The sequence below is a fragment of the Capsaspora owczarzaki genome (genome assembly GCF_000151315.2).
Source record: "Capsaspora owczarzaki ATCC 30864 unplaced genomic scaffold supercont2.16, whole genome shotgun sequence".
NCBI lineage: Eukaryota > Filasterea > Ministeriida > Capsasporidae > Capsaspora > Capsaspora owczarzaki.
In genome coordinates, this window is record NW_011887307.1 from 626,845 (window position 1) to 648,207 (window position 21,363).

Below are 21,363 nucleotides of genomic sequence, written 5' to 3' on the forward strand. Positions count from 1 at the left end.
GTCGTGGAGGAGGAGGGCAAACGAGCAAGAGTACGAAAAGAGCAGGTGAACGCATGCGAGCGAGCAGCGAACAAACAAACAAGAGCGGAAGGGAAGAGGGGGGGGGGAAGGCGAAAGCAGCAACTCAAGATCAAAAGGATTTTGAAAAAAAAAAAAAAAAAAAAAAGAGGGAACAAGATTTAGCAATTGAGCGCGAATACAAACCAACAGAAACGAAAAAAAAAAAAAAAAAAGTGAACAAGAACTAAGAAAGCAAAAAAGCGACAAGTAGATCTCGACACCGAAAAACAGCAGCAAAACCAAAGCAATCAGAACTCAGTCTCATGCTTTCCACGGCTCGAGTTGGAGTTGAGATTGGAAGGGTGCAAGCTCAAAAAAAAAAAATAAAAAAAACTCACACTGAAAGGGGGAAAAAACCACTCGGCACGAACAACGGAACCGCAAGAACAGTCGAGGAGCGTGTCCGGTGTGTCTGCGGACTCAGTTTTGAGGTTTGTGGATTGCTTCCCATTTCGCACCACAAACACGAGGGGAGAGGGGAGGGGGAAACACATGCCCAGTGTGACGTGAGTGTGGTTGGGCGAAAAAGTCTCACGAAAGTGCAAAATCACAAATCACAACAACAAACAACGAGAAAAAAATAAAGAAAAAAAAGTCGAGCAAAAAGTAAAATTTCGCAGCCATTTCAAACAAACTTAAAATTGTGCGAAACTTTGACGAATCTTTTGATCACGACGGATTTTGCTGTGTGCAGCACTCTCGCTTGTGTGGCTCAGCAATCCAAACCCGCAAAGCAAATACAAAGAAGAAGAAGAAACAAAAACGACTCGAGACATGCGACACTGCTGTTTGCGCCAACAAAAGCTGTTTTCGACAGCAACTCAACTTGTCATGTAAAAAACAAACACAAAAACCATAAAACAACATAAAAGACGAAAAAAACCAAAAGCAATCAAACACGTTTTCAAAGTGGGGCTTTTTTGCGTTAAGGTTTGGGTGACATGAAAAATAAACAGGGTGATACAGCCGAAAACGTCCCCTTTGCAACAAGAAAAGAAAGCGAAAAAACAGCAAAGGCTGGGAAGTCTAGCTGGTGAGCCGAAAATGACGAAACAAAAGAACCCCGAAAAAAAAAACAGGGGAAAAAAAAGCCTTGAAAGAAGAACCAACACTCGTGACACTGAGGCTGCCACAGTTGCCTTGTGGACGGACGATTGTGTACGTGCCGAAGTGTAAAAAAAAAAAATAATAATAATAATGAAAAAATAATACAAATAAAAAAAACACGGAGGAAATCGTGCGAACTTTGACGAAAAGCGGCAAAAACTCACATCTCGCCAGTCGCGAGGCTGCGCTTTTGGTGAAATGACGATGGTGGGGGGGAAAACAGACAGAAAAAGACCTTTCGTAACAATGCGCTGCGATAATGTCGTGATTGGAAAGCGAGAATCGAAAAAAAAAAAAAAAAACGAAACAAAACAAAAATAGTTGAAAAAACAGTATAAAAATAAAACAAAAATGCGCCGCTGCATGCGACAAATCCCGAAACCACAAAAAAAAAAAAAAAAAAAAGGTTGGAAAAGCAACGCCATCGATTTTTTTCAACAGAGTCCTATCCATATTCTGGCGCCGTCCGAGGTGGCGCTGTCATCTTTGGCGGTGATGCCCGAAGCTGGTCGAGTGCTGACACGGCAGGCCTTGGCCTGTTCGTATGTGCTTTAAGCCGTAATGGTTGCACACTTTGTCGGCGTCTCTTTTTTTTTTCTCTTTTTTTGCAAAGTGTGCGTTGCTGGGGCAAGCCCCGCCCTATCCGAAACCTCAATCTCGATGGCAGAGCGAACCAGATCGGCGAGAGAGAGATGGAACAAACAAGAAGAAAAAAAAACACGGCGATGCAACAACACAGACGGGGGAAAGGAGAGGACAAGGTCCAGAGGAAGAACAAGGGGTCGACGCCACTGAAAGGGGTTGTGTCAGGCGAGAAAAAAGAATGTGTCATCCAGGTGCGAAAAGCAAGCCGAACCAAAAAGCGAAAGCGCCAGGGCGCACGGGGCTGCGAGCGGCGAAAGGCGCGAGAGAGACTGCACCAAAAGTGCGCAGCAACAAGGCTCGATGTGAAGGGGGGGCGGTGAAGATGAAGTTGCGATGGAGGCGAGAGACTGAAAAGCAATTGAAAAAACCCTTACGACCAATCACTGCAAAAAGTAGAGTGTGCCGTTACGAAAAAAAAAAACTAAAAACAAAAATAAATAAAATTATCCGTGTCGGCTCAACGTCGGCTCGAGACGTTCTTTTGTTGTTTTGGTGTGACACACTACGCAACGACGGCTCCCTTGTTTTTTGTGCTGTGGGTCGAAGCTTGTGACTTTTTGGCTCGGGGTGTCGCTTGGTTTTCGCGCGCTATCGCTCGTTCCCTTGGTCAGGCGCTCGGCATCTCCCTTGGCAATCTCGTTGTCGCCATTTCGACCTCTCACATGTGCACCAACGAGAAGGGGGTGTTGATTGCTTACATGGCAAGCCGTTTGATTTTTTAGATGGTGGTGCGCTTTCCTTTTCTTTTTAAAATGTTTGACGTGTTCTGTAGATTGGTCGCTGTTTGGTTGAAACCCCAGACACATACACGACCCGTTCGCTCTTCATAAATCAAACATTGCCAAGCTGAACATAGGCTGTAGTATTTGGGTGCCCCGTGCGAAAGCGAGATAAATGCAAGAACGCAAAAGCATGCGGAAAATAAAATAAAGCAGACGGGTTTGGTGGTTGGTTACGTGTGATGTTTTTTTGTTTGTCTGTTTCCCGCTTGCTTGTAAGGGGAGGGACCCACTTGGCAAGTTGCACCCCTCTGGACTGGATGTGGTGCTGCGAATGCTGCGTGCTGCTGGGCTCTCAACGCGAGCACACGCCAGCACACGGCAGATCGCGCAATCAAGCCCAAAACCAAGAACATTAAAAAAAAGCAGGGTTTTGGGCGAAGGCTTTCTGTGTTTGTTGATCACCCGAGATCAGCTAAACCCAGCCCCTCGTTTGGGATTCTCATACCTCGCCAGCACCGGTGCAAAGCCGGCACCGCGCAAACACTCTCACACGCACGCTCTCTTCACGGCAGACAGATTCAGCACAACGAACGGCTTTTGGGGGCGTGCTTTGGAATGACCATTACCTGTTCTGTTTGTGTTGCAAAAGGAAGGAATGAGTTGCGAAAAAAGAATCACAAACAGCTGTGAATATCGAGTGCGTTCACTTCTCGCTCTCCTCTCGGCTCATCGCAGCCAGCGGCAATGTCTGTGAAGATCGTTGTTTATGTGCTGGGAAGGGTTGGGGTTGGTGTGAGGCTGAATGTCACACTATTCTGACGGAGTAAAAAAAAGACAACACGAATTTGTACAGCAAGTGTCGTGTGTCCATGATGGGTTTGTTGCCATGATCAAGTCGCCCGTCATCCGTCCTCCGTGTCCCCTGTATCAACTGGAAACGAGTCAGGCCCCCAGCAACGATGGCATTGGGACGTGTTTGAACTGCTGTCTCCCGCTTGCGTTGAGCCTTGGGAGTGATGACGAGTGTGAGAAACAGATGGTATGACTTTCCGCGCATAATCAAAAGCGATGCTTTTCTGTTACCACATCCACTTTGTTCGCATGTTTCAATCTCTCTCTCGCTGTCTCTCCCGTCGCCCTCCTCGCGTCAGTGGCTGCTCTGCCAGTTGCGTGGGTGAATCAGCCGACTCGATGGGCAATCATGGGTTTTTGGGCTTGGTTCAGCATCAGGTGCTTTAACACCCCAAAGTCAAAAAAACACGCAAAACAAAAAAACAAAAACGAACTCGCTCAAGTGACCCCGTCGTCGTCGTCGTCGTCGTCGTCGTCGTCGTCGTCGTCGTCGTTGTGAGCTCGTCTGGATGTTGTGGGGTGGCTGCTGGCTCCTCGTCGGTGATCTTTCTGGATGGAGTGGCGCCGCTGGAATTTTCCCTGCCTGCGTCGCTTCGCTGGCGGAGGATTCTGTGGTTTTGGGTTTTTGGTTTGATTTTGTCTCACGCCCCCTCTGTCTCGCTCGTCTCTTGCGTCTCAAGAGAGGGAAGGGGGCGCTTGAGATGTCGCAGGTGCAGGTGAGACCTGGTTTTGCGCATTGATGCCAGTTGGAAGCGAGGGAACCAGTGCGCTGCCTCGTCCCACTTTCGCATTGTGCAGATCAAAAAGCTCGGCTGACATGGTTGCTTTGTTGTTAACGTCTTGTTCACTAAGTTACCATTGAGCAAGAACGAGACGGTGATGAATGCTATGAACGGCGGAAAGGCAAAGGTCATTGGAGAGTATGCAACCAGAAGGAACGAAACGAAACGAAACGAAACGCAACGAAACGAAACGAAACGAAACGAAACAAACCGCGCTGTGACTGACGGCTTGGCGGGTGTGGTTTGCGGGGAAAAGTCCAGCAACAGGCAGAACAGCGGTTCTTGAGGTCGACTGTAGGATGGAGGTCGGTTGCCAGCTGAGTCAGTAGAAGTCGAGACAACGCTTTTTGCAAAACCCTGCCTAAAAATCGTCTGTTGCTTGTTCTTGGACGAACGCTTGGACGGAGACGACCTGAAGCCTCCCTCTTGCAGACGTGATAGATCCTACCATCAATGGAGATTGTGCTACTGACCTTGTACTCTTGATCATTGACGCGAGTTGCTGTGAATTGTGGCTCAACATCCCATCGTTCCATTCTCCAGCCAAAATCCGTCTCCATTGTTGCATTATCAGTGATACTCAGTGCGCATCTCATTCTTGATTCTGTTGTCAGAGCAAAAGCCATGTCTGCTGCGCTGAGTGAGCTTGTTGCCAAAGCGTTGAGCGCTGCGCCTGGGCTCGACGGTCGCGACGCCGCCCTCCGCCTCGCCCAGTTTGTAAGCTCACTCTCTCACTAGGCATTTGTTCATCATTTGGGGCTTCAGCAAGCGCACAGAGAGCGAGACTACTCGGGGACAGGACGTGCTCATCGTCCTCGTGTCCTTCTCCACCATTGCACTGCTCCTCACTCTCCTGCTCCTGCTCCTGCTCCTGCTCGCGGTTTTCCTCGCTCTGTAGATTGCAGAAGACACATCCCGCCTCACTACCCTGGTCGAGCACCTTGCGCCGCAACTCACGGCGTCCGCTGGCGATCTGCGAATCCGCGGCACGCAGCTCCTTGCCAATGTAACAAGGCCCCTCAATAGCCTGGCGTTGATCGTCCACCGCTGCGCATCCAAATGCATCATAAACTCATACGTGATTGTGCCTATGATTTGGCTGATCCGCAGGTGCTCAAGGCGGTCGATCGCGAAAACCCATCCTCCGTCCCGCTCGCGCGAGTGCTGCCCATCGTGCAGATCGAGCTGCTCGTCGCATTCTTTATCGACAGACTGCGCGACTTGCCGTGTGTCCCGCATGTTCTCGACGCGCTGACTACGCTGGCCTCTGAGACCAACTTGAGCAAAGAGCACATTCTCAGCATTCTTCGGTAAACCATTGATCGCACTTCACTTGGTTCCTGCTGGTGGATGGCCGTTCGCGTGTCATGTCTGGCACTCACTTGATCCATGTCACGCATGTTGTTGTTGCTTTTGACTTGATCTCCCGCAGAACCATGTTCGCAGAAGTGCACGTTCCAACCCTGCCATTCGGGGCTCGCTACGCGGCCCTCAACCTGCTCCTTGTGATTGTGCAGCGCTACCTGGGATTTGCACAGACGGCCGGCGCCGATTTTGTCTACGGGCTTGTTCAGGCCATTGACGGCGAAAAGGACCCTCGCAACCTGCTGCTCGCCTTCAAACTCCACGTCCTCGCCATCCGCCACTTCCCGTTCAACATGTTTGTGGAGGACCTGGCAGAGGTCGTGTCGGTGTACTTTCCAATCACCTTCTCTCCGCCGCCCAACGATCCTTACGGCATCACTCGAGAGGAGCTGGTGCTCGCGCTGCGCGACTGCTTTGTCGTGTCCCCGCTGCTCGCACCCTTCCTCCTTCCAACTATTCTCGAAAAGCTGGCCTCCACCAGCGCCAAGGTTCAATCCCTCCAGACGCTCACTGCCTGTGCGTCTGCCTTTGGCAAGGTCGGCCTCGCGCCCTTCTTGCTGGAGATTGGAACCCAATTGCGCGGCGAAATGTTCCACACTGGTGAAGAAGACGTCGAAAAGGCAATTTTGGAGACGATGACGGCCATCTCCCGAGTGATTTCTAGCGGTCAAGACCAGTCGCTGTTTGTGACCTTCATGCAGCCCATGATTGTTGAATGCGCGCGTCACCTGAAAGAACCCGAGCTGAAGCTGGGTGAGTTTAGATTGTTGCGAGCGTGTCGTCGTCGCACGTTGGTGCGTGTGTGTCTCACATCTGTGGTTTTTGACGGGTTTCGCTTCTTTTTCGTTTCTTTTATATGTTGTTGTTGTTGTGCATAGCACATCCGAGTGCCTCACTCTTGCAAGCGGCAGCAGTGGCGAGCAGTTCCGCATGGTAACCCTCGTAATTTGTCATCCACACAGTTTTTTGTGTGGCAAACCCGATCTGGAACTCACCAGGTGTCGTTCTTTTTGCGTTTTTGGTCTCCTTGCAGCGAGTTTGTTCTCCTCAACTCCATTCCAATGCTTTCGGAGCAATATAATGCTGCCACAGATGTCACAGTGAAGCGTGCCAATCTCGATCTGCTGCTTGGTTTCTTGAAGGCGTCGAAGAGCCTGCAAGGTTTGTTGTCTCACTTTTTTTCCTGGTTTTGCAGAGTTCATGAGCGCGATGTGCAATTTTGACTCATCTCTGCTCTTGTTGTTTGCCACTGTTTTCGCTCTTTTGAAATGCTCAGTGACCAACGAGCAGCATCCCCTGGCGACGTACAGCTCCGTGCTTGCCTCCATCTTTCAAAGCGCAGTCTCGCACGAGCACCCGAACGTTCGCTGCGCTGGCATCACCGGCCTTGTTGGATTGGTGGGTGAACTTGCGAATCCAGTGCATTGTGTGTGGTTCTGCCCTGGTGCCTGCGTTCTGACTCGATCCTTGCTTCGTTTGAACCCACACAGCTCATTGTCCAGGGCGTAGCCACTGCCGAACAGATTTCGTCGAGCCTGTCAACCTTTTTGCGCTTGGCCACGTTGGATCTCGAACAAATTGTTCGCACTCAGGCGACAGCCGCGCTGGCGGTGACGGTCAATGCCGAAGTTGCAGATTTGGTGCTGACCTCACTCTCAGAGTCGCTCACGACCGTGACGCTCGAGCAAGCTGCAGCTCGTAAACAGCTCTGGGTCATTCTCACTGAGATTTCAAACACGCCGCCTCTCCTTCGCCGCACAGCGCCCTTGTTCTTGAATCAGCTGCAGACGCTGCTGGCCAGTGCCGTTGCGATGCCGATGGACACGTCGACCACTTCGTCGCCCTCGGCCGCAGCATCATCGTCGCCCGAGCAAGTCGAGTTTGAGGTTGTCCTCGAATCAGTGGCCAACATTGTCGCCAAGGGTGCGTCGCAACAGCAAGAAGTCGCCCTCCGTCCGTCGACATTGGCAGAAACAATCCTTTTGCCCGTGCTGAGCCTCGCTTTCAGTCTGTCTGCCGAGCCAGGAACATTGGGTGGTGTTGTTTCTACCAACCAGTCAGTTGTTGAAACGCTGGCACGCATTGTGCGAAACATTGTTTGTGCCGCCTCGGTTCAAGATTGCTCGTCGTGAGTTATGATGCACTTTGGTTTGGGATGTGATGCACTTTGGTTTGGGATGTGATGCACTTTGGTTTCGGTTGTGATGCACTTTTGGTTTGGGCTGTTGCGATGCATGACTATCTGGATTGCTCACTGCGTTGATTTGTTTTGTAGGCAACTCTCCACTGCTGTGCAAACCGCTTTTGCGGCTCTCACTGACCCGACCACCTCGCCCATTCGATCGGTGGATGTGAATGCCGCGACCTCCCGCAAGATTCTTGTGGCTTCGGCAGTTCTCTGCTGTGGCCCGCGTGAGGTAAATACCCCTCCACATCCCCTGGAAACAGCTGTCGGATGCGGCTTGCATTCTCATATTGTTGTGTGTCTGCCAGCTTGTCCTGTCACTTCAATCGGATTTCGCTGCAATGCTGCCTAAAATCACTCTGCTGGCACTACATTCGCCCGATGCGGACACTCGGCGTTATTGCTGCATGATGGCAGGAGCAATCATCAACCATTTGGAAGGTGTGTGTGTGTCCAGAGATGGTCCTATTCCGGAGTAATTTGAAGCGCTTCGCTAACTGTCATCATTGCTGCCTGCAGATCAAGACCTGTCCAAGCATGTTGAAACTGCTCTGCTCCCGCAGCTCGAGCAACTTTTGCGCGCTGCCTGCACCGCTGCCCCTGCAACAGCAGCGCAAGACCAGCAACAGCGAGCTGCGCTGGCACTGTGGATTTGGGTGAGTTTCAGTTCAGGGTGAAGCGCCCCGAACGACAAATCTTCAACTGCGCTATTCTCACGACCTGTTGACACTTGTCTGCGTGACAGATTACCAAGGCTCTCTTCATCCGCGGGCATGCCCTTGGAGACCGCATGGTTTCGCTGCTGCTGACGGACTGTGTTCGAGCTCCGCTCTTAGCAGACGTCGCTGCCGCCCCTTCCTCCTTTGCCCAGCAGGCTGCGGAAAGCATGCATACCATTTTGACGGACAGCGAAGAAGTATTGAGCAAGCGCACGCGAGCAAACTTCCGGGTAAGCGCGAGTTTGTTTGTGGGGGTTGTGTTCTTTTCTCTTTTTTTTTTCTCTTTTTTTTTTTTTTTTTTTTTGTCGGTGATTGATTGCTGACCATTGTGATATTGGCTCAACCCACACAAATCAGATCATGTACAAGCAGCGTCTCTTTACATCCAAGTCGGCCTTGATTGTCCAAGGCTATGCCGCGACAGATGATGGTTTGTGTTGATTCAGCTTGCATTTTGTGTGTCCGCAACCTCTTCATGGAGCTGACCATTCTTGTGACCGTTCTGATTTGGTACAGAACACAAGCAATTCTATCTTACAGCCCTTTCGCACATGCTCCAGAACGTCCCCAAGCAGGTTTTGCTGACAGAGCTGCCTTCGGTACAAAGCTTTTTTTTTTTTGGCGGGGGGTTGCTTCTATTGTGCTACTTGATTGTCTCCCAATTATTCCTCACTCCAATACGCAATTCTTGCCGAACGTCTCGTAGCTGCTGCCTCTTCTGTTCCAGTCGCTTTCACACGCGAACGTGGGCCTGCGACTCTCAACCATCAACTCGGTCTATCTCCTTTTGTTTGATGCTCCTGCGCTTCTCGCTTCGCACACCCCCACGCTGATCAAGCACATGATGGCGCTCTCGACGTCTCCGGATTCAATGGTACAGCTCGTTTTACTCTGTCGGGCTTGTTCCTTTGTTTGGTGATTCTGTTGTTGCTCACACTCCTTGAGGTGTTGTATTGTGCTGATGCTGTGATGCAGAAACTGCGCATTGCGGCGCTGCAATGCTTGGGATTGATGGCAACCGCGCTTCCCGCACAAGCAACCTTCCCCAGCCGAAATGTCGTCGTATCCGGCTTGGCGAAGGCTGTGGATGACCCCAAGCGCCTTGTTCGTGTTGAAGCAGTCAAGGCACGCAACGAATGGTACTTGCTAGTCAAGTCGACCAAAGGCTGAGCAGCTGTTGCTTGTGCTTTTTGATGGTTTGTGCTTTTCTTGTTTTGATTGATAATGCATCAACCCCCGCTGATCAACAAGTACAAGCAAATTAACAAGGGATTTAATTAACAATAACTTAACATTGCAACGACCAAAAGCAATTGTTGCGAGGTGTGTGGGGGAACTCGTTGCACCATTTCCGCTCCCCAAAAGATTTGAATTGAATCATAGCCATTGCGGACGATGCTCGAGCAGATACACCAGCTCGCGTGTGTCAAACATTTCAATGAATTGTTGATCGAGGATGCGCGCCTTGGTCCCTGCAAATCGCTGATACTCGTCGAATATGCTCGTTACCGTCCATTTCTGCGAGATTGGGAGATTGCGAGATGTGTAAGTCCGAGCGATTGCCTCAACAACGAACAATGTCTGTCCAAGTCATCAGCTCAACAAAATACCTGAATCTTGCGCAAGCACCCGACGAGACAGCCAGTGCGGTGCTTGCCCTTGTTGCAGTGGATGAGCAGAGGGTGGTTGCGGCTGTCCAACAGCGCGACGAGTGCCGCCCGCAGCGTGGCAGCTGGAATATGCGTGAACGGCTCCTTGTTTCCATGAATCGGAAAGTGCAGCAGCGACAGCGTCTGGTCGCCGATGAACTGGGCGTTGTCGCCAACGTACGGCTCTGGGCACAGGTACAGGATGGACTTGAGCCCGAGCTTGTTCAGGAACGGAAAGTTCTTCTTGCCCGGGTAGCCCGACCGATACACGCCAGGCGCCACAATCGCAAAGTTGAGTGGCGGCACGAGCGGCTTGACGGACGAGAAGGCGCGGAAGCGGACCATGTCTGGCTGCCTCTGGTCGTGGTCATCATGGTCATCATGGTCGTCTTCGTGGTCATCGCTATGATCTTGGTCATCGCTATGATCTTGGTCTTGGTCTTGGTCTTGGTCTTGGTCTTGGTCTTGGTCTTGGTCTTGGTCTGGGTCGTGGACGGGGGATGGGTCTGCTGAATGCATTGTGAAGAATCTGAGACACAATGAAAGATTGTTGTTGACTGAGTTCATGTGAAATTGTAACTTGGGAAGATGGTTGATATTGAATACGATGATGATGACAAGGTACAGATGCGCTTTTGATGTTCATAGATGAAGAAGCTTGAGAGCCGAGTTCATTGCAGTTTCCATTGAGCTGCTTCCCCATTGCCATTGAGCCTTTTTGTTTTGTTCCTGCACTTCTGTTGAGTATTTTGATTTCCAACTTTTCAACTTTTGAAGCCAGTTTCTCAGATTTGCAGTCTTTTGTTTGTTTTCCCCCTTGACTACGTCACACTCCACCCCACTCAACCCCACTCAACCCCACTCACCACCACCACCCCCAAACAAACAACTCTCTTCAAAACCTCCTTCCCCAAACCATGGCAACTCGTCTTCGCGACTTTTACGGCGGTCGGTTCCTCAGCGAGGTTGACTTTATGGTTGCCGAGGGCGTCCTGTCGCCTGCCACTGCCGCAGCCGTCCGCGCCGACCTCCAACGCGCCGGCATCACCGACCAGCACCAGCACCAGCAGCAGCAGCAGCAGTACCAGGCTCCTCCACCGGTAGCTGCGGCGGCCCCATCCAAGCTGCCGTACCCCGCGCCCAAAGCCGCAAAGGCGCCCAAACATGCTCCCTATCCGCAGCCCCAGGCGCAGGTCTACCCGCCGCAGCAGCCCGCAGGTAACAGGTCGTCACGACTCATTGAGATTGTCATCAGAATAATGGCCATTGTGGAGAGTGTGGAGAGTGTGGAGGGAAAGACCGACCGGCACTTGACGTTGCTGTTGCTGATCCATTGCATTCTGCTACTATGGACTTTGACGATTACTAACTGATCATGACAATGATGGTGATGATAATAATAATAATGATGATGATGATGATGGGTCGTTTTTGTTTTTTTGGGAAATATAGGACTTCGCGTGCGCGCGTTGTACGACAATCCGTCAACCGAGCCGGACGATCTCGCTTTCAACGCAGGCGACGTGATTGACAATGTCAAGGAAGTCGACGCAGATGTAACAAAAAGAAAACAGCTCACATCAACATTGCTGCTAGTTGGGCAACGCAATGGCCAATCTCATTCGCTCTCGTTTGCTGGGGTTTTTTGATAGTGGTACCAAGGCTCGCTCGCTGGACGCACTGGCATCTTCCCGCGCAGCTTTGTGGAGCCGCTGTAAGATAGATGTAGACCGAGCACCTTTTCTGAGTCGTTTTGTTCAAATTTTGCACTCACTCTCTCGTCTTTTCAGTCCCGCTGGTCCTCCGCAGCAACCCTACCCGCAGCAGATGCCCGTGCAGCAAGTGGTGGTTGCGGGACCTCCGCCGCCCACGAACGTTGTTGTTGTCAAGAACGACAAGCCAAGCACTGGAGAGCGCATGAAGGACCACGCCATGATGGCGGGTGCAGGCGGTTTTGGCTGGGGAATTGGTCGCGGTCTTGCCGGCAAGATCATTTGATTTTTTTCCTCCCTTGTCTTGTGCAAACCGGAGCGATCGCATCTGAATAGTGAACAGTTAATGTGATTTTTGTGCCTTGTTTTTCTGACTTTTGTACTCGTGAGCTGCTTTCTTTTGGAATATGGATACTGTATTGGTTTTGATTCGATGGCATCAAGGTTTTCTCTTTGAAATCATTTCATGGCGCATTTGTCGGTGGCTTTTCTGTGCTCTTGGATTGCTGCTGTTGTGCCGCTTGCTGCTTTTCACGTAGTTGCAGTGCAGAATCTTCAAAGAAGGCGTTCGATTTGAGATAGCCAGATTGGTAAAGCCGCGTGCAAAATTGAAACAGAGCAGGTGTGGCCCCGTATGCGACGCCAGCAACGGCAGCGCCTCCAATGACTGCAGGCACACCCAGAGCAACGCTTCCTAGAACTACCAACGTTACGAGGCCAGGCGAAAAGAGAATGTGAGCGGCCACAACAACTTTGGAACGATCTCTGCATGCCTGTCGCCAAAAAAAAATCCACGAAGCTGGTGATTGCGAACAAACGCGACCTACTTTTGTGACGTGCAAAGCGTGTCTGGTGCAACCGGTAGAGCCAATCACCGTTGCCATACGCGTACAAGGACGTGGCGAACAAGGCGCCGACGCCACCCATGGTCGCGCGCAAGAACTCTGGTAACTCGTACCTGATCATGCAATGAATTATCAGGGGATGATCACATCCCGCATTGCATGAGTGGAGAGTGAGTGATCTGCATGCAACCAGCTCCCCCACGAGGACGAGGACGTTGAACGCATGCTGCTGCGCGACAACGAGCCAAGCAACAACGTACTCCCAGCCTTGCTTGGCGGCCAGCTTGGAGTTGCGCCACGAGTCTGGGATGTCGTTGCCGTCGGGCACTGCCTGGACGACGACCGGCAGCTTCTTGTGGCAGTGTGGGCAGCGTTGAATGTCTGAAGCGGGAAGCGGGGGGGGGTCCACGATGACATGAGGCCAGGCATGTTGATCAGCATCAGCATCAGCATTTATCAAGCAGCTTGGCAAAAGCGAGCGTGTTGATATTTTGGGGCGATGTGATTGAAGGTGGGGATCAACTCAACTTGTAACGCGGTCCATTGTTGACTGATTGGAGCTTGGTCGTTGTTGTTTCTCAGATGTTGAGATGACAATTCAATCTCAAATAAAAAAACTCAAACAGAGACTGAGCTATTTTGTTGTGAATGGGGCTGTGCTTGTTGCATTTAAGCATTCAGACGATCATCGCACAACGGAGAAACGGAGAGAAGAAACCATTGGAGCAGTCCTGCCGCATCGCCCTTCCGTGTTGGAGCGAGGATTTGTGCCACAATATTTTTGTTGCAGTGAAACGGCAGAAGGAGCAGGATTTTCGGTTTGGTTTGAAGCCTGAAATTGATTGTCCGTTCACTTTGCCACGACGAATTTACAGCACGTATACCGAGATGACCAGGCTACGTTCAAGCTCCCATAGCTCAATTGGCAGAGCGCGACACTAGTAATGTCGAGGTAGCGTGTTCGATTCACGCTGGGTGCATCCTCTCTTTTTTTGTTTTTTTTTTGGTTTTTTTCGGTTTTTTTTTTTTCTGTTTTGTTTTGTTTTGCTTTTTGCTCAACCTCCTTGCCACTTGTCATGTACACATTTTTTTTAATTTCCTTTTACTTTAAAACTCAGCTGTCGCTCACGCATCACGCAACACAAACTCGACGAGATAGCGAGGAATTTGCTGGGAAGGATCGTACACGACCCACTCGTCTTGGACAATGAGGGGTGACGATCCGGCGCGTGCCAGCACAGAGTGGTGGCCGTGCGGCGCCTTGAGGAATGGTTTGGGTCGAGGTGCTTCGCGCGGCTTGCCAAGAATCACGTCAGAAAGGAACAAGAAGCCGCCACGATCGTGCTTGAGCTTGCTTCCGGCGGCGTCGCTTGGGGGGATGGCGAACGGAGCCGAGGTCGCCGAGGCACCTGGCCTCAAAGCCGCGCGCTGTGTGAGAGCTGCCGCGAATTTGGAGCCTTCGGCATGGGGCGAGACAGTAAACTGGGCAGACTTGCGCCAGTCGTCCGCAAAGTACATGCCAGGTCCCAGCAGCGCTCCCGAGATAACCACGCCAACGAGCCACTTTGGCATGACAAAGTTGTTGCGAAGAATGTTCAGGACGTTGCGGCTGCGCGTGCCATGAAACAAGCACGCCGTGCGACTGTGGGCCATCGCGGATGCACGCCACGCCAGCTGCTCGTCGCCAAAGCGGCGCAGCAAATCAGGCCGCGCTATGCTTGGTTGAGATGCAACCATGGAAAAGTCCGCTCCACGAGGAACGATTGGACCAGGCGAGACGGAAATGCCAGCATCATGAAGCCGACCAGCCGTGATTGTCGGATCAAGCTTGTGCGGGGGCAGCAGACCTTGCGGGTCATTCAACAGAGACCGCACGCCCGCGCACTGCGCAGCGATTTCCACTTGGCGAGCGAGAAACTTTGTTTCGACGGAGGGATCGATGGGTGAAACGTCCCAGACATTGACCAGATCAATACTGAGCGCTTTATCGGTGGGGCTGGCAATCGCTGCTTTCCCGCGATGATGGTGTGCATGCGCCCCGGGCACGGGTGGTGTGTCCGTCGTGGCGGGTATCCACTTTTGCAACCAGTCCAGCTCGGCTGCGTTCTTGGGATGCAAGGATTCGAGGCTGCCAGTGGACGACAGCTGCCGAGATCCAATCAGCTCCAGCCGCAGGCCAAACAAGCTCGCAGCGCGTTCCAGCTCAAGATTGGATGGCAGCTGCGCGGCGTTGCTGTCTTGCGAAGGAGATCCACAAGCGGCCGCGACAGCGGCGGCAGCGGCCATACGCGTGACCCGCGCTCGCTTGACTTGCATTTGCAGTTGTGTTTTGATCAAATCGAGGTCTTCGTGCCATTGCTGCAGGTTTTCCGGAGATAGTACACCCATGTGCGTACTAGAACGCGTCCGAGGAAGATGACGAGGAATGCGGGACAGCAGCATGCGAGACAGTTTTTTGAGCTCCGGGTCGTTTGCGTACAAATCCCAGGCATGCGATACAGTCGGCGTTACTCGCTTTGGCTTGGCCTTCTTACTGTCGTCAGCTGATGCCTTGGCTTTGGAGGGTGACGATTCTTCCTGACGAGGTTGCTCCACGGCAGCGGTTTTGGTGGCTTTTGCGGATGTGCTTGCGCTGGGCTCTGTCGCTCCGGTTTCCATGAGCTGCACACGCTCGAACGCTTGCTTTACAACTTTTTGTGCTTCGACAATCGCACTGACGGTCGGCAGGGCGTCACTCACGAGGGTTGTTTGGATATAGCCTCGCGTTTCGACGAGCAAATCGCTCACCAATTGCGCCGAGACGGGGTGGAGGGTTTGCGTCTCGCCGTTCAAGAGCGTCTGGACTCCGGAGGGCGCTCGTTCCTGCTCGTCCATTTCTCGAAGGATGGCTTCCAAGTTGTCATCGTCTATCGGGTCGACTGAAAACAAGCCGTCGCTTGCCACGGGTGCAGAAGCTGTTGAAGTGTCGAGCGGCGCGTTGTTGTTGTGGGGTGTCTTGTCTTTTGCCACGCGTGGTGGGTGTGGTTGCAGTCCGATGAGCTTGGCGGATGCAAGACCAGTGCTGCGAACAGCCTGAGGACGGACGAGATACAAATCTTGATCCGGCTTGGGTTGCAGCACCCTTCCCAAGGCTGGATCGTCCACCCAGATGCCTCGCTTGACATTCTTCTCCATGAGGCAATTCACAAACAGAGCTTGGGCGTTGGCCTCAGAATCGCATTCGTACCACATGAACGAGATTGAATTGTCCTGGACGCGCGTGCGGCCCCATTCTGTGTAGACAAAATGACGCACGTACTCGCCAGTCGGCAGACGTTCTGGTGGGCTGTACTTGGCATCTGTCGCTTGCTGGTTTGTCGTCTCTGTGGAAGAGTTTCTTGTTTCGCTGGGAGGCGTCGTTTCGTCTGGAGCTTGGGTCAATTTCTTCTTCGTCTTGGCGGTTTTTCCCGCCAATGGAGTCTCTGCTGGTTGAGCGACCTGGGCGGCCTGGGCGGCCTGTGCCTCAATCTCGAGCGCAGCGGGCGACGCCTTGGGTACGATCTGCCTCACGACAGCGGCGTGGTAGTATTTGTTGCTCGCCTTCTTGTCATCGAGGACAACGCAGCCCAGGTCAGCGATTTTCGCTCGCTCAAAGTCGCCGTCCGCCGTCGCCGCCGGTCCGCTGCATACAAACTCGAGCTCCGCCTGGTGCGTTGGGTAGACGTTCCGAGGGTATGTGCGCAGGATGCCCTTGCGTCCCAGGCGTATCTTCATGATGGCGAGGGGTGATGGGCGGTAATAATGGCCCAAGGGATTTTTTTGAGGACTGAGCAATTGTTTCGCGTTTTCAAACCCATGATTTGAGGCTTGTATTACGCCATTCCCATGCCCCGATTCCCCATGGTGGCTGCATGAGGTTTGTTGGAAATATTATTTGGAATATTATTTGATGCTTTTTGTTCGGGGCGGAGGAGTCTCTGGAGGTGATTGGCGACGCTTCGCACTGTGCTGGGTGTCTGAGAGAGGAGACGGGAAAAGAAGTTGGTCTTTTGCAGATAATTTGATGAACTGATTGTTACTGATAATAATGCATGCGTTGAAAAGGCTCGAATCGCTCATGGTTGGATTTGTCGGAGAGCAATGATCGGCTGTGATCCTTGGGTTTTGGGGACACACAATACTGTGTTTTTTTTTTTGTTTGTTTTCACCGTCTAAAGCTTTATTACGAATAACAAAGAACAAAGAACGTAGGATATGAGACAGTTGAGTGTCGTCATAACGCACACCAAGGAAGGCATGCGGGTAGAGTGCTCAAAAGCTAGCAAACGAGCTCGAACAGATGATCAGCCGAGCTGACAATGGAAAGGATCAGGCATTCCACCTATACACCACGAAAGACATGTTGCGAGCCAACACGGTTCAAACAAGTAGACGGCTTGCAGGCGGTGGGACAGCACACTGTCGTAAGGAGCGACAATTCAGAAGTCAGTCTTTGTGCTGGGTAGCTCGTAGATCGTGTCCTGGAAGGCGAGGGTAGAGTTGATGATGTCTCGATAACGCTGACGACCGTTGGTGAGAGTGTGAAGACTCTGCATCAACTCAATAGCGTTGCCTATGAAATCGAAGGTGAGCTGGGCTTGGGGAAACCGTGCCAATCGAGAAGCCTCCTCCTTCCATCCTTCTGCATCATTGAGCTCCAGGATGATGCTCGTGATGATGGTCTCGATGTAAGTCACCAGCAAAATCTTCAACTCGTCATCGACTTCGACAGGAGGTTCAGACACCGGTTGTGGAGCGCAATTCTCGGCAGCACATAGCGCGCGATAGCGATATGTCTGTTCAGGTTCGGGATCAACCTGTTGACAAATTGCTATCAGTGCAGTGTTAAGATCGACACACATGGACAAGCAGCGCAATTCATCTCACTTACACCGCAAAGAACGTCGAAGGACTTTTTGACTGCTTCCCACGACGTTGCGAGATAGAAGCCGGTGTACAGTTTGAACGCGCCCTTGTTGGCCTTGACCTACCACCCAGCAAAACAATAAGCTTCAATGTGCTGGCTTCAGAAGCGGCTCGACACTGATGGCAGTAGTGTATACCTTTGACAAATCTTCCCAAGGCTGCCTGATCTTTTTGCGATACACAAACATTGACCGCGTTACATAAGCCTGCACTTTCTCAGACGCGTGCGGCAGCTTGGACAGAAGTGCGAGAGCTCGCACCATATCGCCAGGCGAGACTTGATGAATGTCTGTGAAAGCAGCACTGACCGCGGCCTCGGAGCGGGGCTCAGACCGAGAATTCCGAGACATTACCTGAACGAAGAGATTCAATAAACGACTGGTTTTGGTTCAAAAAACTGCCTTTGAAGGAACTCGATCATGCAACAAGCGAAAGCTTGTCACATATGTCCTGTGCTTTTCATTTCACCATCTGTAACTGGCTCTTGATGTAAGCGGTTCTAGGGATGTCATTCACTGCATATCGCGGTGGTTGGTCTGGTTCCAGAATGACATGCACATCTTACAAATGGATAACACATTAAAATGATGACAATGATTGGCAAATTGACAGCGAGCAAACAACACAACAAAGGCTGACCCAGAAGACTCACTCACATCCCAAACCAACAAAACAAACAAACAAACACTAGTATCCATCAACATGCACTCAGGCCCAGCGGTTAGGCCCGCGCCTGTTGTTGTTGCTGTAGCCGTTTTTTCAGGCCGACAACAAAAGCACGCATTGCACCCGACATGGTCTGGTTGATAATCCACTTGGACAGATTTCCGCGCAAATCGGTATTAATGACCCAAACAAGACAAGAAAGATGGGGCTTGTTGGGGATTTCGAGCATTGCCCAGCCTACACGAGCAACCCAAGCCAGACTTTCAGCACAACGTTTCACGCGCTCGCTAGACACAAACAGCTCAAACAACGCCCCACGTACCTCCTGCTTCGTTCCAACCACGAACAACGTCTGGACGCTCCGGATACTCGTCTAGAATGATGCTTTTGCCGGCTCCCATGTAGCTATTTCCAATCCGTCGCCATTGACGAACGTTGATAAAATCGCGAGGCAAGACCATGCCTCCAACAGCCTTATTGGTCTGTGTCAAGGTCACATCAGTGTAGTCGTCAATCTTGTAAATCACCTATCAAAGCAAACCGTGTATGAGCACCGAGCGCCAAACAAACAGCGGTAACAAGAATCGGACAGAAACATGTCATTGGGAAGAGCTGTCGACGCACATGGTAATCCGTCACATTCTCGTTCCAGGACGGATGATTCTCAATGTTATAAAACAGCAACTCGAAGAGCGCAGTTGGAGAAACATCGAGGACGGTCACACTCTTGAACAGAACGACAGTCGGGGAATTTCGCCAATAAATCTGACTCTCGTTCTGCGCAATTCACATTGCTCACAACAGTTAGCACGGCACACATCCCAGAAACAAGGCAACACAAGTCAAAACAAGCACCCCTCCGCCACCCACGCGAGCGTACCTTATCAGACGACAATGTCCAACCGTCGTTGGAGATTGAGTACGACCACATCAAATCCAGCGCTTCAACCGCCAGTCGGCGATACTCCGCGTCTCGAACGAGATTCGGGGGGATGTGACGCGCCTTTGGGTTTGGTTGGCTATAGGTACCCACGATAGACGGGCGCTTCGAGGGAGGACCGGAGAACACGGGAACGGCCAGGCTGGCGCTATTCGGTGCTGCCTGATCCATCAAGGACTTGGTTTCTTCGTCGGCAATGCTTTGCTCATCCAGTTCTGATCAAACAGGTCAGGTAAAGTGAGCCCATACCAAAGCGATCAAAATAAGAGGGAAAATTTCAACCGCCTGACATAACAGCAAAAGCGGCCTGCTTACCGGGAGGTGTGCGGAATGGGGTTTCTTCACGCGACAAGCCAGGCAATTGGGCCGTGGTTTCATCCTCATGCTGACCGAATCGAGTGGCATACGCGGGCGACTTTTCAATTTCCCGGAACCTGTCGCGCAACACAAGAAAAGGACATCCATGTGACTTGAACATTCATTCTGCAAACGTGTGGATGTGTGTCACTGCCGAGCTTTGCAATCGCCTTACACTGGAGCCGTGCCATAGCGGGATGAGGATTGTGGCGCATACGTTGCCACGCCGTACGAGTTGTTGAGAAGACTCGCAGTCTCATTCAGCGAAGCAGCCAAGGCCGCTTGACGCTTGTTGCTCCGATTACGGAAGGCTCGCGCAGCCCACATCCACGCTTGGAGCCAGGGCATGACGAACGCGACAATCAACAAAATGTATTCACCCGGATCGCTGCTTGAGAAGCTGTAATAAAACACCTTTGCCAGCAAGTACGCAGTCGACGCCAGCGTCGTGACCTGTTGGTAGATTTCGATACCACCGACAAGGAAGCACCGAGTCGTCAAAGCAAACCATGCGCTGTCAGATTGATTTCAACCAGCAACAGACCCCCACTCAGCTGGCGAGATCCTTTACCGCGACAATGCTCCCATGAGGCTTGGCGATCACGAAGGTCAACAGCAGCACAAACAATCGTGCAGACGCCAGCATCTATGCACACCAATACACAATACAACAAAATGTCAGTACCACGTGAGTTTGATTTTTGTCCACAAAATCTGAGACCAAAGTTCGTTTTCTCCAAGCGAGCGAGCGCTGCCACAACGATCAGCAGAGATCAAACGAGCGCAGCCAGGTCTCCGAGTCAAAACCCCCGATCAATGTCGATCCCGGGTGTTTGTCCGTGAGTCAGGATCCGGATTGCAGTGAGGTCATCATCGCACCAACTGGACTTTTTCCCCCCACAAACTCCCAATCTCGCCGTTTCCCATTGATTCTCATGTTTGTGTCGATGCACGATCACCAATGACATGGATGCCAGACATCATCCCAAGCAAAAGCAAAAGCAAACGAGGCCGATACGCAATGGATTTGTGGCTCCTGACTGCTGACTGCTGACTGCTGACTGCAATGGACTGTGGCTGTGAATTGGCCTGAGATGTTTGATTGGATTGGATTCAACTCAATCTCACTCAGTCACTCACTCACTCACTCACTCACGTTTCAACAAAGCCCAAGCTCAATAGTGGAGATGAGATTGAGAGAGAGAGTAGCACTGGATCACGGTTTACCATGACATCAAAGACGCTCGTTGCAAACTTAAAGTGGACGGCCTGCTGGTTGAAAAAGTCGCTCGCACTGACGCTCTCTGTCTTTGCGACGACGACGAACAGCAGCAGCTCAAACAGCGCATCGAAGCCAGTCATGATCAGGAAGACACGCAGAAACCGCGAGCTAAACCGCACTCGCAGGCTGGACGACGCCTCGGGCAGCTCCTCCTCGTCGTCCTCGTCCTCCTCGTGCTCGTGCTCGCCCTGCTGCTGCCCTCCTTCGAGGTCGCTCTGTCGCCCATTCGGATGCTGCTGCTGACGTCGTTGTCCTTGTCCTCCTCCTCCTCCTCCGCGGTGGTGATGACGCTGATGCTGGTGCGGCGGTGACTGCTCGAGGCCGCTGTTGTGAAGGCGGGTAAAGCTCCCACCGTCCCTGCTGCTCATCTGTCCAGCGTCACGACACACTTGGAAATAAAAGTGGAAAACAAAAATATGACTGGCAAAATGCAAAACAAAATCATTATTATCATCATCATCAGAGGCAGAGAATCGTAATAACGAGAACAAACAAACAAACCATGGGATCAGAAACACTCAGCCCAGCGAG

General features: G+C 51.7%; 6 protein-coding genes and 1 non-coding gene across 7 annotated transcripts; 3 read left to right on the plus strand and 4 right to left on the minus strand.

The window, feature by feature from the left end:
* Nucleotides 1-4,758: 4,758 nt before the first annotated feature.
* Nucleotides 4,759-9,709, plus strand: CAOG_07928 (hypothetical protein). The gene is made up of 16 exons (XM_004342963.2): nucleotides 4,759-4,885; nucleotides 5,067-5,174; nucleotides 5,279-5,478; nucleotides 5,601-6,286; nucleotides 6,412-6,466; nucleotides 6,567-6,694; nucleotides 6,810-6,931; nucleotides 7,024-7,661; nucleotides 7,809-7,950; nucleotides 8,027-8,159; nucleotides 8,238-8,374; nucleotides 8,464-8,667; nucleotides 8,795-8,867; nucleotides 8,954-9,036; nucleotides 9,144-9,311; nucleotides 9,413-9,709. Exons 1-16 carry the CDS (start codon nucleotides 4,793-4,795, stop codon nucleotides 9,605-9,607), a joined length of 3,165 nt encoding a protein of 1,054 aa, XP_004343013.1. The 5' UTR covers nucleotides 4,759-4,792; the 3' UTR covers nucleotides 9,608-9,709.
* On the minus strand, nucleotides 9,705-10,636 carry CAOG_07929 (protein tyrosine phosphatase). Its single transcript, XM_004342964.2, has 2 exons — nucleotides 10,048-10,636; nucleotides 9,705-9,955 (listed from the first exon to the last, which is right to left on the minus strand). The coding sequence occupies exons 1-2, from the start codon at nucleotides 10,603-10,605 to the stop codon at nucleotides 9,815-9,817; spliced, it is 699 nt and encodes a 232-aa protein (XP_004343014.1). The 5' UTR covers nucleotides 10,606-10,636; the 3' UTR covers nucleotides 9,705-9,814.
* A 247-nt stretch (nucleotides 10,637-10,883) lies between these two features.
* CAOG_07930 (hypothetical protein) lies at nucleotides 10,884-12,233 on the plus strand. Its single transcript, XM_004342965.2, has 4 exons — nucleotides 10,884-11,304; nucleotides 11,539-11,642; nucleotides 11,739-11,800; nucleotides 11,877-12,233. Exons 1-4 carry the CDS (start codon nucleotides 11,004-11,006, stop codon nucleotides 12,082-12,084), a joined length of 675 nt encoding a protein of 224 aa, XP_004343015.1. The 5' UTR covers nucleotides 10,884-11,003; the 3' UTR covers nucleotides 12,085-12,233.
* Nucleotides 12,234-13,550: 1,317 nt separating this feature from the next.
* CAOG_09846 lies at nucleotides 13,551-13,623 on the plus strand. Its single transcript has one exon. It is a non-coding gene; the product is annotated as a tRNA-Thr (tRNA).
* Nucleotides 13,624-13,717: 94 nt separating this feature from the next.
* CAOG_07931 (hypothetical protein) lies at nucleotides 13,718-16,441 on the minus strand. The gene has a single exon (XM_004342966.2). The coding sequence runs from the start codon at nucleotides 16,394-16,396 to the stop codon at nucleotides 13,769-13,771; it is 2,628 nt and encodes an 875-aa protein (XP_004343016.1). The 5' UTR covers nucleotides 16,397-16,441; the 3' UTR covers nucleotides 13,718-13,768.
* Nucleotides 16,442-17,100: 659 nt separating this feature from the next.
* CAOG_07932 (hypothetical protein) lies at nucleotides 17,101-17,937 on the minus strand (the record flags this gene model as incomplete). The annotated part of the gene is made up of 3 exons (XM_004342968.1): nucleotides 17,101-17,457; nucleotides 17,553-17,648; nucleotides 17,725-17,937. 3 exons carry the CDS (start codon nucleotides 17,935-17,937, stop codon nucleotides 17,101-17,103), a joined length of 666 nt encoding a protein of 221 aa, XP_004343017.1.
* Nucleotides 17,938-18,146: 209 nt separating this feature from the next.
* CAOG_07933 (hypothetical protein) lies at nucleotides 18,147-21,251 on the minus strand. The gene is made up of 8 exons (XM_004342970.2): nucleotides 20,778-21,251; nucleotides 20,122-20,196; nucleotides 19,726-20,003; nucleotides 19,509-19,627; nucleotides 19,134-19,408; nucleotides 18,878-19,030; nucleotides 18,576-18,780; nucleotides 18,147-18,490 (listed from the first exon to the last, which is right to left on the minus strand). Exons 1-8 carry the CDS (start codon nucleotides 21,198-21,200, stop codon nucleotides 18,309-18,311), a joined length of 1,710 nt encoding a protein of 569 aa, XP_004343020.1. The 5' UTR covers nucleotides 21,201-21,251; the 3' UTR covers nucleotides 18,147-18,308.
* Nucleotides 21,252-21,363: the final 112 nt, after the last annotated feature.